The 17,104-nt window shown below is 50.5% G+C and overlaps 7 protein-coding genes and 1 pseudogene across 8 annotated transcripts; all 8 read right to left on the reverse strand.

Annotated features, from left to right (window-relative positions):
• Window positions 1–6,784: 6,784 nt before the first annotated feature.
• LOC308163419 (small ubiquitin-related modifier 1) lies at window positions 6,785–7,090 on the reverse strand (the record flags this gene model as incomplete). The annotated part of the gene is made up of 1 exon (XM_080537605.1): window positions 6,785–7,090. The coding sequence occupies one exon, from the start codon at window positions 7,088–7,090 to the stop codon at window positions 6,785–6,787; it is 306 nt and encodes a 101-aa protein (XP_080393731.1).
• Window positions 7,091–7,797: 707 nt separating this feature from the next.
• LOC308163355 (small ubiquitin-related modifier 1) lies at window positions 7,798–8,103 on the reverse strand (the record flags this gene model as incomplete). The annotated part of the gene is made up of 1 exon (XM_080537547.1): window positions 7,798–8,103. The coding sequence occupies one exon, from the start codon at window positions 8,101–8,103 to the stop codon at window positions 7,798–7,800; it is 306 nt and encodes a 101-aa protein (XP_080393673.1).
• Window positions 8,104–8,800: 697 nt separating this feature from the next.
• Window positions 8,801–9,106, reverse strand: LOC308163437 (small ubiquitin-related modifier 1; the record flags this gene model as incomplete). Its single annotated transcript, XM_080537623.1, has 1 exon — window positions 8,801–9,106. One exon carries the CDS (start codon window positions 9,104–9,106, stop codon window positions 8,801–8,803), a length of 306 nt encoding a protein of 101 aa, XP_080393749.1.
• Window positions 9,107–9,803: 697 nt separating this feature from the next.
• LOC308164580 (small ubiquitin-related modifier 1-like) lies at window positions 9,804–10,109 on the reverse strand (the record flags this gene model as incomplete). Its single annotated transcript, XM_080538649.1, has 1 exon — window positions 9,804–10,109. The coding sequence occupies one exon, from the start codon at window positions 10,107–10,109 to the stop codon at window positions 9,804–9,806; it is 306 nt and encodes a 101-aa protein (XP_080394775.1).
• A 697-nt stretch (window positions 10,110–10,806) lies between these two features.
• Window positions 10,807–11,112, reverse strand: LOC308163686 (small ubiquitin-related modifier 1; the record flags this gene model as incomplete). Its single annotated transcript, XM_080537867.1, has 1 exon — window positions 10,807–11,112. One exon carries the CDS (start codon window positions 11,110–11,112, stop codon window positions 10,807–10,809), a length of 306 nt encoding a protein of 101 aa, XP_080393993.1.
• Window positions 11,113–11,819: 707 nt separating this feature from the next.
• On the reverse strand, window positions 11,820–12,125 carry LOC308163392 (small ubiquitin-related modifier 1; the record flags this gene model as incomplete). The annotated part of the gene is made up of 1 exon (XM_080537580.1): window positions 11,820–12,125. The coding sequence occupies one exon, from the start codon at window positions 12,123–12,125 to the stop codon at window positions 11,820–11,822; it is 306 nt and encodes a 101-aa protein (XP_080393706.1).
• Window positions 12,126–12,822: 697 nt separating this feature from the next.
• On the reverse strand, window positions 12,823–13,128 carry LOC308163420 (small ubiquitin-related modifier 1; the record flags this gene model as incomplete). The annotated part of the gene is made up of 1 exon (XM_080537606.1): window positions 12,823–13,128. The coding sequence occupies one exon, from the start codon at window positions 13,126–13,128 to the stop codon at window positions 12,823–12,825; it is 306 nt and encodes a 101-aa protein (XP_080393732.1).
• Window positions 13,129–13,621: 493 nt separating this feature from the next.
• LOC308163620 (lymphoid-specific helicase-like) lies at window positions 13,622–16,528 on the reverse strand (annotated as a pseudogene). Its single transcript has 2 exons — window positions 14,657–16,528; window positions 13,622–14,294 (listed from the first exon to the last, which is right to left on the reverse strand). The product of its transcript is annotated as a lymphoid-specific helicase-like (transcript).
• Window positions 16,529–17,104: the final 576 nt, after the last annotated feature.

Genomic DNA, 17,104 nt, shown 5'->3' on the forward strand with positions numbered 1-17,104 from the left:
TCGTCCTCTCACCGCATGGAGCTGGAGTGGAATTTCATTGTTTGCACAGTAAGCTCTCTAACTTCTTCAATTCTGAAATACACGACCGTTTTTTGCCACCAGAAATAGCTTAATGTTCCATGCTTAATGTTGTACTCATTTTTGTTAGTTTTTTCATGCTGTTAGCTACGGAACTGAATTAGACTACCGTTTTTAAGCTACAAATAGCTTACTAGCTAACTAGAAATGTTTGTGACTGAGGGTTAATTCGTTAATGTTAATTCGTTAATTCGTTAAATTCGTCTTGCTCGTGCCAGAAGTAAGTGAAACATTGACTGTGCATGTCTTCATTTTTATTTACTGTATGTCAAACTAATGTGTTATACTTTTGTTTAGGTTACAACAGCAGAGAAACCGAAACAGATTTGTCCGTGGCCAGTGACTGGAGCCCGTCTGCGAGCTCTGTGGACTTTCCTGCCTTTTTTCTCTTGTCAGAAGTAAGTAAAACCATCAGTTCATTGTTTCATTTGAAATACAAATGATATTGTCTCAGAGGCAAAACAACCAATCTCACGTATCTGTGCTAATTATGGCTCACTGTATTCCAGGTCAGCGTGATGGAGATGAGATGGCCTCCACCAGTGAATGCTCCATCAGCGGTGAGAAGGGAACAGCAGCACTGGACAATAACTGGCACTTCAACTTCAACATACAGTGGAACCTCATGCCTTCGCATATAAAGAATGCACTGGAGAAGAAAGAACGGCCAACGGCGAGGGATAGAAGAGAGATCATCAGGTTGATTGCCGCAGAAATCCTGGTTGTCTGCAAAAATCCTCAAAAGAAGCACTTGAGTGAAATTGCCCGCAAGATGGTACTGGACTATCCTAAGTCCATTTTATGGCAGTTGGCAGTTGAAGCTTTTTGTTTGAAAAAAATCTGTCAAATAAAAATGTTTGTCTGCTTAACTTTTAGTGATGCCCCTTTATTAAAGATGTTTGATGGTAATAATTTAGGAGAAATCTGTAAAATAACGGTGCTTCTCTGCTGAGTTTCTAGTGCCATCACTTTATTGAAGGTGTTTGATCGTAATAATTGAGGAAAAACCTGTCAAATAACAGTGTTTGACTGCTGAATTTTACGGATGTTTTTGGGTGAAATAACAGTGGTTTTCTGTAAAAAAATATAAACATATTTTTCTGTAAATTAATTGCTTTTCCACTTTATTTTAATTACACTATTTTACTGTAATTTGACGGTAAGTGTTGGCAACTTTTGGTGCCAGACTTTTTACCGTTTTTTTACATGTATTTTTTTTACAGTGTACCGTAGAGACTTACGCTGTTTCTCTGTTTCTCTACAGCCCACGCCAGCCACTACCCCCAGCCCGCCAGGCTGAAACCCCCGGACTCATCATCTGTTTTTCCACCCGCCTGCACTGTAAATAAATACCCTACGGGGCTAACACTGTATTCTGCCTCCGGTGTCGTGTCCTTGAGCCCCCTCGCTCCCGTGTCATAACAGAAGAACTGACCATGCAATTGGGCTCAGACGACACGAAGGACCGGGCACCATCTCCCACCCCTGGATCCGGTCCGACGGCTATCCAGATCCTCGCTGAACACACTCACCTCCTCCAGGCGGCCGCTACAGCGTGCCAGGCCCTGAACACTCGCATTACAACCCAGGAGGCTAACCAGGAGCACCGCGCCACCCAGATGCAGCACCTCATCACTACGACCCAAGCGCTTACGGCACAGGTGGCCGCGCTCGCAGCCTTTGCCCCCCCCCCTGCTCTCCCTGACCCTGCCCAGCTACCGGCACCACCTACTGGACAGCCACGGGAGCCCCACCTAGCCAGCCCCCGCCCCTTCGACGGGGCCTTCGCCCAGTTCCGAGGCTTCATCCTCCAGTGCGAGTTGGTGTTCTCGCATCAGCCCAGCCAGTTCTGGTCGCCGGCAGCCCGGGTGGCGTTCATCACCAACCTCACCACCGGCGACGCCCTGAATTGGGTCCAGGCCACCCTCTGCGCCCGCCCTGACCTGTTCGGTGACTACGCTACCTTCCTCACGGAGTTCAAGAGGGTTTTCGACCACCCCGCTGCAGGACAGGAGGTCGGGGCGCGACTGATGTCACTCCACCAGGGGAACCGGACCGCGGCGGCCTACTCTACCGAGTTTCGCACCCTGGCAGCCGGAAGCGGATGGAATGACAGGGCACTGCGATCTGCTTTCCGCCAGGGGCTGAGTGAGGCCATCAAGGACGAGCTCGTCCGGGACAGACCCGCCACCCTGGACGAACTAGTGGCCCTAGCCATCGACGTTGACGAGCGCTCCCGGGAGCGTCGGAGAGAGAGAGGGCGCTACCAGACCAGCTCGCCACGCCTCCAGGACCCTATCGTCACAGCCAACCCCTCCTCCGCACGAGAGTCGACCTACACCCCATGCACTGGCGAGGAGCCGATGCAGCTTGGTCGAGCCCGCCTCACCACGGCGGAGAAGGAGAGGAGAAGGGCCCAGGGCCTGTGCCTCTACTGTGGAGAGAAGGGACACCTCCGTGACACCTGCCCGTCCCTATCAAAAGGGCAGGCTCACCCGAAGGGGGAATCCGGGTGAGCCGTGTCTCTCAATCCCCACCTACCACCAGCCCAGCCAGGTTCTCTGTCACCCTCTCCTGGCAGGGGCAGAACCTCACGGTCGAGGCCATCATTGACTCGGGAGCAGACGAGAACTTTATGGACGCCCAGCTGGCCCGCTCAGCTGCCGTTCCCCTCGTTGCCCTCGAGACCCCCCTCTCCGTCTCAGCCCTAGACGGACACAGCCTGGGGCCTCTCACCCACCGCTCTACACCCCTCTCCTTGACCGTCTCTGGGAACCATGTGGAGGAGATCCGATTCTACATCCTCAAAACCCCCCAGTCCCCGCTCATCCTGGGACGACCGTGGCTCGAGCTCCACATTCCCCATGTCAGCTATGGTGAGGGACGTATCCTGAGCTGGAGTACCGCATGTTACGCCCGGTGCCTCCGTGCCGCCCATACCCCCTCGTCGCCTCTGCGACCGCCTCCGGCTCCCCCTGACCTCTCCTCCATCCCAGAGGTCTACCACGACCTCGGAGAGGCCTTCAGCAAGGAGCGTGCTCGCACCCTGCCCCCTCACCGGCCCTACGACTGTGCCGTCGAGCTCCGCCCTGGCAACAAACTTCCGGTCAGTCGCCTCTACAACCTTGCCCCCCCGGAGAAGGCAGCCATGGACACCTACATCTCCGACTGTCTGGCTGAGGGGCTCATCCGCCCATCACACTCCCCGGTGGCAGCGGGGTTTTTCTTCGTTAAGAAGAAGGATGGAACCCTCAGGCCATGCATTGACTACCGTGAGCTCAATGCCATCACCGTCCGGAACACCTATCCTCTCCCCCTCATGAGCTCCAACTTTGAGCCCCTCCTTGGGGCCACCATCTTCACTAAGCTGGACCTCCGGAACGCCTACCATCTGGTCCGGATTCGTGAGGGTGACGAGTGGAAGACGGCGTTCAAGACTCCCCGTGGCCACTATGAGTACCTTGTCATGCCCTTTGGTCTCACTAACGCCCCCTCCGTCTTTCAGGCCCTCATGAACGACGTCCTCAGGGACATGCTGGACATCTTTGTCGTCCTCTACCTGGATGACATCCTAGTATTCTCCAGGAACCCCGAGGAGCATGTCCAACATGTCCGCCTAGTCCTCCAGCGCCTACTGGAGAATCGCCTTTTTATTAAGGCTGAGAAGTGCTCTTTCCACACTCACTCTGTGGAATTCCTGGGGCTCATCGTGGAGGGTGGGTTGACTCGCCCTGACCCCAAGAAGACTCGGGCCGTCGTCGAGTGGGGCCAACCTACCACCCGGAAACAGCTGCAGTCATTCCTCGGCTTTGCCAACTTCTACCGGCGATTCATCCGGGACTTCAGCCGGGTAGCCGCCCCCCTCACTGCCCTCACCTCCCCCCTGCGCCAGTTCACGTGGACACCAGCAGCCAGCGCTGCCTTCAGTGACCTGAAGAGGCTCTTCACCTCGGCGCCGGTCCTAATCAACCCAGACCCCTCTAGGCCCTTCATTGTGGAAGTGGACGCCTCAGACACGGGCGTCGGTGGCGTGCTCTCTCAACGATCGGAGGACCAGACCGTGCACCCCTGCGCCTTCTACTCCCGCCGTTATACCTCCGCCGAGGCCAACTACGACATCGGGAACCGCGAGCTGCTGGCGGTGGTGGAGGCGTTCCACGAGTGGCGGCACTGGCTGGAGGGCGCAGAGCACCCCTTCACCGTCTGGTCGGACCACAAGAACCTAACCTACATCAAGTCGGCCAGGCGGTTGAACTCCCGTCAGGCACGCTGGGCCCTGTTCCTCGGGCGGTTTAACTTCCACCTCACGTTCCGTCCGGGCTCCCTGAACGCCAAGGCTGACTCCCTTTCTCGGCTCCATGCCGCAGAGGAGGAACCCACCACTCCTGACACCATCGTTCCATCCTCCCGGGTCGTTGGAGTGGTCACCCTGGAGATCGAGGCGGTGGTCAGAGCTGCACAGCGCACCCAGCCAGATCCCCGACCGGGGTCCCCCGGCCGTCTCTTCGTCCCGGACGCCGTCAGGACCAAGGTGATGCAGTGGGGCCACGCCAGCCGCTTCGCCTGCCATCCTGGGGCCCTACGCACACTGTCCTTCCTGCGCCGGCGGTTCTGGTGGCCCACCATGGCCGCGAACGTCAGGGAGTTCGTCTCGGCCTGCCCTACCTGCGCTCGCAGCAAGGCATCCCACCGGCTGCCTTCAGGACTGCTGCGGCCTCTACCCGTGCCCGGTCGACCGTGGTCCCACCTCGCCATGGACTTCGTGACCGGCCTTCCCCCGTCTCTAGGCAACACGGTCATCCTCACCATCGTGGACCGCTTCTCCAAGTCCGTGCGGTTGGTAGCTCTGGCAAAGCTACCGACCTTGGCGGAGACGGCGGAGCTACTCACCACCCACGTCTTCCGGCTTTACGGGCTTCCCCAGGATGTGGTTTCCGACCGTGGCCCCCAGTTCACATCCAAGGTGTGGCAGGCCTTCTGTTCTGGGATTGGGGCCACGACCAGCCTCTCCTCCGGCTACCATCCCCAGACCAATGGGCAGGCGGAGAGAGCCAACCAGAGCCTGGAGTCGGCACTCCGCTGCATGTCCTCCCTCCATCCATCCTCCTGGAGCAAGGACCTACCCTGGGTGGAGTACTCTCTGAACGCCATGGTGAATGAAGCCACCGGCCGGTCCCCCTTCGAGTGCTCCTTGGGGTACCAGCCACCCCTGCTTTCTACCCAGGAGGGCGAAGCGTCGGTACCATCGGTCCAGGCACACCTCCTTCGCTGTCGTCGGGTCTGGACCTCCGTACGCTCGGCCTTGCTTCGGGCCACCGCCCGAACTACCCGAAGCGCCAACCGTCGTCGCACTCCAGCTCCGGTGTACCAGGTGGGCCAGAGGGTCTGGCTCTCCACGGCGGATCTCCCCCTCAATGTCCCCTCCCGGAAGTTGGCGTCGAGATACATCGGCCCCTACGCCATCGACCGGGTCATCAACCCCGCTGCCATCCGGCTGGTCCTCCCTCACTCCCTCCGTCGGATCCACCCGGTGTTCCACGTCTCCCGGGTTAAGCCTCATGTCGCCAGCGACCTGATGCCACCAGCCCCTGCACCGCCCCCTCCTCAGTTGGTGGATGGCCACCCCCAGTGGGCGGTAAGGAGGCTCCTCAGGGCTCGTCGCTGTGGCCGGGGTTTCCATTACCTGGTGGACTGGGAAGGATATGGCCCAGAGGAACGGAGCTGGATTCCCCGGTCCCAGATCATGTCCCCAGTCCTCCTCAGGGACTTCTATCGGGCCCACCCGGAGGCCCCGGGCCGGTCGCCAGGAGGCTCCCCCTCGGGGGGGGGGTCCTGTTACGGCTGGGCCGTCACACACGCCCTCCCCCGCCCCCACAGCTCGAGCACCCGCCCCCACAACTCGAGCACAGCGTGCTCTCCGCCGCAGGTGAAGCTCGTTCCCGGTGATTGGAGGGTTATCCAGCCACAGTCAAACCAACACACCTGTCTCCACTCCCAATCAACCCTCTGGCTACATCTACCCTGGACTCCCTTCATTCATCGTCAGTTCTTCCCTAAGAATGGCCTGGCAAGTATCCTCTATTACCAGTCGCGTACTTTGCTCTCGTTACTATTTTTGTCATACCTTTTTGTACTGGCCTACCGTAGAGACTTACGCTGTTTCTCTGTTTCTCTACAGCCCACGCCAGCCACTACCCCCAGCCCGCCAGGCTGAAACCCCCGGACTCATCATCTGTTTTTCCACCCGCCTGCACTGTAAATAAATACCCTACGGGGCTAACACTGTATTCTGCCTCCGGTGTCGTGTCCTTGAGCCCCCTCGCTCCCGTGTCATAACATAAAGGAGTAGTGAGCATGACTGCTTTACAAACAAACAGAAGTTTTCCAGGATTGTGATGTCCACTAAATACCCCCCCAAGTTGTGCTTCTTGAACAAGCACATCTAACGAATAATGATATCAGTCAAGTTGATGAGCGTTGAAGTTTTTGAAGACCAAGGGCCATAGCGCATATCGCGTGACATCTTCATGTCCGGAACAGAACTGAACTCTGGGACAATAAGAACTAAAGCCATGAATGGACTTGCTGGCGACCGTCACGTCATTTTACTGTTCAGTTCACTGCTAGGAGGATAGAATAGTACAAATATAAAATACAATATAATCACACACAAAAAAAAAGAAAAAAAAAGTAAACCCAGGTAGATTCAGTTGTTCCGTAGTCCGCCCGTCTGTTCCTGATAGACCTCGATCACGTCCTCGTCCTCCATCCCCAGCTCTTTTGGAGTTTGGTTGTCTGCGACTCTATGCCCCTCAAATAGAAACCTTAGAGAGCTCATATGGACACCCTGTCTCTGGCTGTAGGATTCCTTTAACTTCTTGAGATGTGTCGTCATCTTCACTTTGAAGTGGATTTCACTGTTGTCCTGGCCGATCACCTTCAGTTTGATGTACTCCCCGTCCTTTTTCTCTCCTCCATCCTGACCGGAGGGTTTCGTGTCCGTGTCTGACATGATGTCTCTCTGTGTTGTTCGCGAGCTCGTCTGTTTCTTCTCGAGCCCCCCGTGGTCTATCTATCTAATGTCCAAACAGCATCTGACCAACTGGCCATAAGACAAACAAGTCAACAGGTTTTTAGGACCCAGCTCTGGCTTCAGATCACAAAATGAAAAGAGTACCACATGTTCTCAGCTCAAGCTGATCTCTGATGATTCTTTGGCTTCGTCGATCACCCTGAAGACTCCAACCTTCAACATACAGTATCAATGAACGAATGAACAAATGAATCAATGAACGAATGAACTCAAGTGCAGGTTTAATGAAAAATCGAACTTTTCTTTCTGCAAACTGCCTAAAGGAGTAGTGAGCATGACTGCTTTACAAACAAACAGAAGTTTTCCAGGATTGTGATGTCCACTAAATACCCCCCCAAGTTGTGCTTCTTGAACAAGCACATCTAACGAATAATGATATCAGTCAAGTTGATGAGCGTTGAAGTTTTTGAAGACCAAGGGCCATAACGCATATCGCGTGACATCTTCATGTCCGGAACAGAACTGAACTCTGGGACAATAAGAACTAAAGCCATGAATGGACTTGCTGGCGACCGTCACGTCATTTTACTGTTCAGTTCACTGCTAGGAGGATAGAATAGTACAAATATAAAATACAATATAATCACACACAAAAAAAAAGAAAAAAAAAGTAAACCCAGGTAGATTCAGTTGTTCCGTAGTCCGCCCGTCTGTTCCTGATAGACCTCGATCACGTCCTCGTCCTCCATCCCCAGCTCTTTTGGAGTTTGGTTGTCTGCGACTCTATGCCCCTCAAATAGAAACCTTAGAGAGCTCATATGGACACCCTGTCTCTGGCTGTAGGATTCCTTTAACTTCTTGAGATGTGTCGTCATCTTCACTTTGAAGTGGATTTCACTGTTGTCCTGGCCGATCACCTTCAGTTTGATGTACTCCCCGTCCTTTTTCTCTCCTCCATCCTGACCGGAGGGTTTCGTGTCCGTGTCTGACATGATGTCTCTCTGTGTTGTTCGCGAGCTCGTCTGTTTCTTCTCGAGCCCCCCGTGGTCTATCTATCTAATGTCCAAACAGCATCTGACCAACTGGCCATAAGACAAACAAGTCAACAGGTTTTTAGGACCCAGCTCTGGCTTCAGATCACAAAATGAAAAGAGTACCACATGTTCTCAGCTCAAGCTGATCTCTGATGATTCTTTGGCTTCGTCGATCACCCTGAAGACTCCAACCTTCAACATACAGTATCAATGAACGAATGAACAAATGAATCAATGAACGAATGAACTCAAGTGCAGGTTTAATGAAAAATCGAACTTTTCTTTCTGCAAACTGCCTAAAGGAGTAGTGAGCATGACTGCTTTACAAACAAACAGAAGTTTTCCAGGATTGTGATGTCCACTAAATACCCCCCCAAGTTGTGCTTCTTGAACAAGCACATCTAACGAATAATGATATCAGTCAAGTTGATGAGCGTTGAAGTTTTTGAAGACCAAGGGCCATAACGCATATCGCGTGACATCTTCATGTCCGGAACAGAACTGAACTCTGGGACAATAAGAACTAAAGCCATGAATGGACTTGCTGGCGACCGTCACGTCATTTTACTGTTCAGTTCACTGCTAGGAGGATAGAATAGTACAAATATAAAATACAATATAATCACACACAAAAAAAAAGTAAACCCAGGTAGATTCAGTTGTTCCGTAGTCCGCCCGTCTGTTCCTGATAGACCTCGATCACGTCCTCGTCCTCCATCCCCAGCTCTTTTGGAGTTTGGTTGTCTGCGACTCTATGCCCCTCAAATAGAAACCTTAGAGAGCTCATATGGACACCCTGTCTCTGGCTGTAGGATTCCTTTAACTTCTTGAGATGTGTCGTCATCTTCACTTTGAAGTGGATTTCACTGTTGTCCTGGCCGATCACCTTCAGTTTGATGTACTCCCCGTCCTTTTTCTCTCCTCCATCCTGACCGGAGGGTTTCGTGTCCGTGTCTGACATGATGTCTCTCTGTGTTGTTCGCGAGCTTGTCTGTTTCTTCTCGAGCCCCCCGTGGTCTATCTATCTAATGTCCAAACAGCATCTGACCAACTGGCCATAAGACAAACAAGTCAACAGGTTTTTAGGACCCAGCTCTGGCTTCAGATCACAAAATGAAAAGAGTACCACATGTTCTCAGCTCAAGCTGATCTCTGATGATTCTTTGGCTTCGTCGATCACCCTGAAGACTCCAACCTTCAACATACAGTATCAATGAACGAATGAACAAATGAATCAATGAACGAATGAACTCAAGTGCAGGTTTAATGAAAAATCGAACTTTTCTTTCTGCAAACTGCCTAAAGGAGTAGTGAGCATGACTGCTTTACAAACAAACAGAAGTTTTCCAGGATTGTGATGTCCACTAAATACCCCCCCAAGTTGTGCTTCTTGAACAAGCACATCTAACGAATAATGATATCAGTCAAGTTGATGAGCGTTGAAGTTTTTGAAGACCAAGGGCCATAACGCATATCGCGTGACATCTTCATGTCCGGAACAGAACTGAACTCTGGGACAATAAGAACTAAAGCCATGAATGGACTTGCTGGCGACCGTCACGTCATTTTACTGTTCAGTTCACTGCTAGGAGGATAGAATAGTACAAATATAAAATACAATATAATCACACAGAAAAAAAAAGTAAACCCAGGTAGATTCAGTTGTTCCGTAGTCCGCCCGTCTGTTCCTGATAGACCTCGATCACGTCCTCGTCCTCCATCCCCAGCTCTTTTGGAGTTTGCTTGTCTGCGACTCTATGCCCCTCAAATAGAAACCTTAGAGAGCTCATATGGACACCCTGTCTCTGGCTGTAGGATTCCTTTAACTTCTTGAGATGTGTCGTCATCTTCACTTTGAAGTGGATTTCACTGTTGTCCTGGCCGATCACCTTCAGTTTGATGTACTCCCCGTCCTTTTTCTCTCCTCCATCCTGACCGGAGGGTTTCGTGTCCGTGTCTGACATGATGTCTCTCTGTGTTGTTCGCGAGCTCGTCTGTTTCTTCTCGAGCCCCCCGTGGTCTATCTATCTAATGTCCAAACAGCATCTGACCAACTGGCCATAAGACAAACAAGTCAACAGGTTTTTAGGACCCAGCTCTGGCTTCAGATCACAAAATGAAAAGAGTACCACATGTTCTCAGCTCAAGCTGATCTCTGATGATTCTTTGGCTTCGTCGATCACCCTGAAGACTCCAACCTTCAACATACAGTATCAATGAACGAATGAACAAATGAATCAATGAACGAATGAACTCAAGTGCAGGTTTAATGAAAAATCGAACTTTTCTTTCTGCAAACTGCCTAAAGGAGTAGTGAGCATGACTGCTTTACAAACAAACAGAAGTTTTCCAGGATTGTGATGTCCACTAAATACCCCCCCAAGTTGTGCTTCTTGAACAAGCACATCTAACGAATAATGATATCAGTCAAGTTGATGAGCGTTGAAGTTTTTGAAGACCAAGGGCCATAACGCATATCGCGTGACATCTTCATGTCCGGAACAGAACTGAACTCTGGGACAATAAGAACTAAAGCCATGAATGGACTTGCTGGCGACCGTCACGTCATTTTACTGTTCAGTTCACTGCTAGGAGGATAGAATAGTACAAATATAAAATACAATATAATCACACAGAAAAAAAAAGTAAACCCAGGTAGATTCAGTTGTTCCGTAGTCCGCCCGTCTGTTCCTGATAGACCTCGATCACGTCCTCGTCCTCCATCCCCAGCTCTTTTGGAGTTTGGTTGTCTGCGACTCTATGCCCCTCAAATAGAAACCTTAGAGAGCTCATATGGACACCCTGTCTCTGGCTGTAGGATTCCTTTAACTTCTTGAGATGTGTCGTCATCTTCACTTTGAAGTGGATTTCACTGTTGTCCTGGCCGATCACCTTCAGTTTGATGTACTCCCCGTCCTTTTTCTCTCCTCCATCCTGACCGGAGGGTTTCGTGTCCGTGTCTGACATGATGTCTCTCTGTGTTGTTCGCGAGCTCGTCTGTTTCTTCTCGAGCCCCCCGTGGTCTATCTATCTAATGTCCAAACAGCATCTGACCAACTGGCCATAAGACAAACAAGTCAACAGGTTTTTAGGACCCAGCTCTGGCTTCAGATCACAAAATGAAAAGAGTACCACATGTTCTCAGCTCAAGCTGATCTCTGGTGATTCTTTGGCTTCGTCGATCACCCTGAAGACTCCAACCTTCAACATACAGTATCAATGAACGAATGAACAAATGAATCAATGAACGAATGAACTCAAGTGCAGGTTTAATGAAAAATCGAACTTTTCTTTCTGCAAACTGCCTAAAGGAGTAGTGAGCATGACTGCTTTACAAACAAACAGAAGTTTTCCAGGATTGTGATGTCCACTAAATACCCCCCCAAGTTGTGCTTCTTGAACAAGCACATCTAACGAATAATGATATCAGTCAAGTTGATGAGCGTTGAAGTTTTTGAAGACCAAGGGCCATAACGCATATCGCGTGACATCTTCATGTCCGGAACAGAACTGAACTCTGGGACAATAAGAACTAAAGCCATGAATGGACTTGCTGGCGACCGTCACGTCATTTTACTGTTCAGTTCACTGCTAGGAGGATAGAATAGTACAAATATAAAATACAATATAATCACACACAAAAAAAAAGAAAAAAAAAGTAAACCCAGGTAGATTCAGTTGTTCCGTAGTCCGCCCGTCTGTTCCTGATAGACCTCGATCACGTCCTCGTCCTCCATCCCCAGCTCTTTTGGAGTTTGGTTGTCTGCGACTCTATGCCCCTCAAATAGAAACCTTAGAGAGCTCATATGGACACCCTGTCTCTGGCTGTAGGATTCCTTTAACTTCTTGAGATGTGTCGTCATCTTCACTTTGAAGTGGATTTCACTGTTGTCCTGGCCGATCACCTTCAGTTTGATGTACTCCCCGTCCTTTTTCTCTCCTCCATCCTGACCGGAGGGTTTCGTGTCCGTGTCTGACATGATGTCTCTCTGTGTTGTTCGCGAGCTCGTCTGTTTCTTCTCGAGCCCCCCGTGGTCTATCTATCTAATGTCCAAACAGCATCTGACCAACTGGCCATAAGACAAACAAGTCAACAGGTTTTTAGGACCCAGCTCTGGCTTCAGATCACAAAATGAAAAGAGTACCACATGTTCTCAGCTCAAGCTGATCTCTGATGATTCTTTGGCTTCGTCGATCACCCTGAAGACTCCAACCTTCAACATACAGTATCAATGAACGAATGAACAAATGAATCAATGAACGAATGAACTCAAGTGCAGGTTTAATGAAAAATCGAACTTTTCTTTCTGCAAACTGCCTAAAGGAGTAGTGAGCATGACTGCTTTACAAACAAACAGAAGTTTTCCAGGATTGTGATGTCCACTAAATACCCCCCCAAGTTGTGCTTCTTGAACAAGCACATCTAACGAATAATGATATCAGTCAAGTTGATGAGCGTTGAAGTTTTTGAAGACCAAGGGCCATAACGCATATCGCGTGACATCTTCATGTCCGGAACAGAACTGAACTCTGGGACAATAAGAACTAAAGCCATGAATGGACTTGCTGGCGACCGTCACGTCATTTTACTGTTCAGTTCACTGCTAGGAGGATAGAATAGTACAAATATAAAATACAATATAATCACACAGAAAAAAAAAGTAAACCCAGGTAGATTCAGTTGTTCCGTAGTCCGCCCGTCTGTTCCTGATAGACCTCGATCACGTCCTCGTCCTCCATCCCCAGCTCTTTTGGAGTTTGGTTGTCTGCGACTCTATGCCCCTCAAATAGAAACCTTAGAGAGCTCATATGGACACCCTGTCTCTGGCTGTAGGATTCCTTTAACTTCTTGAGATGTGTCGTCATCTTCACTTTGAAGTGGATTTCACTGTTGTCCTGGCCGATCACCTTCAGTTTGATGTACTCCCCGTCCTTTTTCTCTCCTCCATCCTGACCGGAGGGTTTCGTGTCCGTGTCTGACATGATGTCTCTCTGTGTTGTTCGCGAGCTCGTCTGTTTCTTCTCGAGCCCCCCGTGGTCTATCTATCTAATGTCCAAACAGCATCTGACCAACTGGCCATAAGACAAACAAGTCAACAGGTTTTTAGGACCCAGCTCTGGCTTCAGATCACAAAATGAAAAGAGTACCACATGTTCTCAGCTCAAGCTGATCTCTGGTGATTCTTTGGCTTCGTCGATCACCCTGAAGACTCCAACCTTCAACATACAGTATCAATGAACGAATGAACAAATGAATCAATGAACGAATGAACTCAAGTGCAGGTTTAATGAAAAATCGAACTTTTCTTTCTGCAAACTGCCTAAAGGAGTAGTGAGCATGACTGCTTCTCAAGTGGTCTATCTATCTAATGTCCAAACAGCATCTGACCAACTGGCCATAAGACAAACAAGTCAACAGGTTTTTAGGACCCAGCTCTGGCTTCAGATCACAAAATCAAAAGAGTACCACATGTTCTCAGCTCAAGCTGATCTCTGATGATTCTTTGGCTTCGTCGATCACCCTGAAGACTCCAACCTTCTCCTGTTTGGAGCTGCTCTTGGTCTTGTCTGTTAGGTCACTGCGGTCCAGCAGAACTTCCAGGTCCTGGTCACTTATTACCTTCCCCTTGGTGCCTTTCACCTCCTTCTCCAAGTCTCTGGATTTGAGACGGTCCATCAGCTCAGAGACATCGACACAGCTTTTGTTCAGTTTGAGGTCAGCCTTCCCTCCTTTGAATTTCTTCTTGTGAATGACCATCTTCTCCAGTTTCCTCTTGTCTGAGGCCCTCTCATAGATCTTCTGGTCGATGGTGTTGGCGGTGACCAGGCGGTACACAACCACCGGTTTGGTTTGCCCGATGCGGTGGCACCGGTCCTGGGCCTGAAGGTCTCCCTGAGGGTTCCAGTCACTGTCAAAGATGATGACGGTGTCAGCAGAAGTCAGGTTGATGCCAAGCCCACCAGCTCTCGTGCTCAAGAGGAACAGGAAGACCTCTGGATCAGAGGCGAATTTCTTCATATTTTCATCCCGGTCAGCGTATGACATGCTCCCGTCCAGGCGGCTGTACTGGTATTCCCGCAGGTAGCCTTAGTCCGTTATGATATCCAAGATGGACGTCATCTGACTGAAAACCAGGACCTTGTGTGGACTACCCTAAGACAAGATACTGGTTTAATAGCACACGTGGATATATTTTCAGTTCAAGAGTACTGTACAAAAAGCAACCATCACAGTTCCTGCATCATACGCATCAAACTCATCAAACTCATCAAACTCATCAAACTCATCAAATTCATCAAACTCATCAAATTCATCAAACTCATCTCTATAACTACCGCAACTTCATTTCTCTTGTTGCAATGCCAAGAAACTCACTAGCAGCCAGGTGAGCTCTTGTCCAATATTGGGCAGTAGGGGGTCAGGTAAGACACGTTTGGAGCACTTCAGGCATGGGTGTTGCTGCTAGACCCCTTTTACTGGGGCACCTGCCCTCGTATTGAATCAATGAACCCTCTCTTCTTCAGCGCTGGCAGAATTCTGTCCAGTATGAGGAACTTCCCAGATGTCTGCACCAGCTCCTCGTCAATCTTGTACTGCTGTGTGACAGGTCCAGGGGGTACTCTAAGAGTTGGGGTGGTTACAGCACCTCTTCAGCAGCATTAAGATGTTCTGCAGCTTCAGGGTGATCTGTGCGTCCAGGGGCATCTGGACCGCCACCACCGGGGCAGAGCTCTGCTCGGCCTCCTTCTGTATTCTCTCCATGTATTTCTCCAGGTCGTCTTCTTCGCTGTAGTGCACAGAGCGCTTGGGCCGGCCGCTAGACGTCAGCTCCACCGGGGCCTCCTCCTTGTTCCGCCCCAGCAATTTCTCGATGGTGTTGTTGACCACAGCAGTGTAAAACGAGGCCTGTTTGGCAGTGAGAGGGGCGTACACAATGATCTCCTTTTTGGGCGGCACGTCCAACGTCACATCGGACTTCAGTCTCCTCAGCAGGAACGGTGTCAGAATCTGGTGAAGCATGTGCAGGATGCTGTGCTCTTGTTCGTTGGCAACAATGTTGTCCGCGTCGTCTTTGATGGTGTCGATGTCAAACCACGACTCAAAGCTTTTGAGGTCATCGAACACCTCGGGCAGGAGGAAGTTGAGCAGAGACCAGAGCTCGGCCAGGTTGTTCTGCAGCGGCGTGCCGGTCAGCAGCAGCTTGTTGTCTGTGGGCAGCATCTTCAGCTCCCTCACCAGCCGGCAGTTCATGTTCTTGATCCTGTGGCCCTCGTCCACGATCAGGTATTTCCAATGGAAACGCTGCAGATATCTTCTGTCAATCATGGCTATCTCAAAGGAGGTGATCACCACAGGACACATGTTGAGGGACCCCTGGGGCTTGCGGATTGACTTCAATATCTTCAGTCTCTCCTTCTGGGGACCGTGGTACAGCTGCACTGAAATCTCTGGGGTGAATTTTTTGAACTCGCTGATCCAGTTGGACACAGTGGACAGGGGGGCGACCACCAGGAAGGGACCCATGACCTTCTTCTCGACCATCATTGCCACGTGGCCGATGCACTGAATGGTCTTCCCCAGACCCATCTCATCAGCCAGGATCCCATTGATCCCGTTCTCCCACAACATCCTAAGCCACTCGAGGCCCTCTATCTGGTAGCACCTCATGACACCTCCAGTAAAGAGTTTGGGCTGCTTGGCAGGCACGGGCTGGCCGTTCACCTTCCTGTCTGGGTCCAGCAGGTGCTTGGCACGGTCTCTCACAGCCTCCGACAGGCGACTCTTGATGTCTGTGTTCGAGTCGCTCAGCATCTCTATAACCTTGACTCCCAGCTTTATGTGGCTGGGGATCTCCTCCTCCTCTTCCTCTTCCTCCACTTTAGCTATTTTGGCCGTAGACATAATTTCCTCTTCAGACTTGACATCGGCAATGTTGTAATCTTCCTCACGCCCACGCTTCTTTCCTCCGACTTTCTTAGTAGCTTTGCCAGGAACCTTATTTTCCAGTTTCTCATTCCTATCTTTTTACTCCTCCTGCTGTTGCTCCATCTTGGTAAGGAGGAATTTGGAAAAGATGTTACTCCTCTCCAGCAAGTTTAGCAGTTTCCTGAACCGCAATTCACGAGATTCCTTCTCCTCAGACACAGATGCCTTTTCCATCATCTCTTTTTTCACTCGCTCCTCCATCAACTGCTTCTCCTCTTCCTCCATCTCCTTAGTGACAGTGATGACTTCAGGGACTCCATCTTCCGCCTTCACACCTGCTGCAGCGGTGTCAGGCACGGTGGTCTCCTCCATCGCTGTACCCTGCGGTCCCTCAGACTCGTCAGGCTCGGGACATTGAGGAGACACGCTGCGTGTTCCTTCCTTCAAGCAACTCATGTTTGACAACTGAAACACTCGGTTGCTAGGTATTACGCTGCAAATACCTGTCGAATACTGCTCTTAATGTGAAGCAGTAGATGTCACTAGTTATAGTTATATATTTCTGCATACAATTGCATCAACTCCTGACTAACAGCACACTGCCTCCATACGCAGGCTGAGAGGGAACACGAAGAAACCCAATTTCAGCAACAAATACAGCATCTTGGAGAGGAACTGGAAACCATTCAATGTGAGAGAAACCAGTTGAAGAATGACTTGCAGGAAAATACAGAGACGGTTGCCGTGACTCAAGATATTTTACACTGCATTCAAGACGAGCTCAGACAACAGAAGCAATTGAACTCTGAACTTGAGAGTGAAAAGATACAGAAGCAGTCTCTTCTAGAACAGCAGGCTAAACAACAGAGTGAGGAGCTGGAGTTTGTGTGTGCTGAGAGAGACCTCCTCCTGTCTGAGAAAACGTACAGTCATGGTGAGGAGCTGGAGAAGCTGCTCTCTAGTGTGACTTCTGTCACTGAGGAGAGAGACCAGCTCCAGGAGATTCTGGAGGGAGTGAGAGAGGAGAGGAAC

The sequence above is a fragment of the Nansenia antarctica genome, assembly GCF_963989245.1.
Source record: "Nansenia antarctica genome assembly, chromosome: 8".
Taxonomy (NCBI): Eukaryota; Metazoa; Chordata; class Actinopteri; order Argentiniformes; family Microstomatidae; genus Nansenia; species Nansenia antarctica.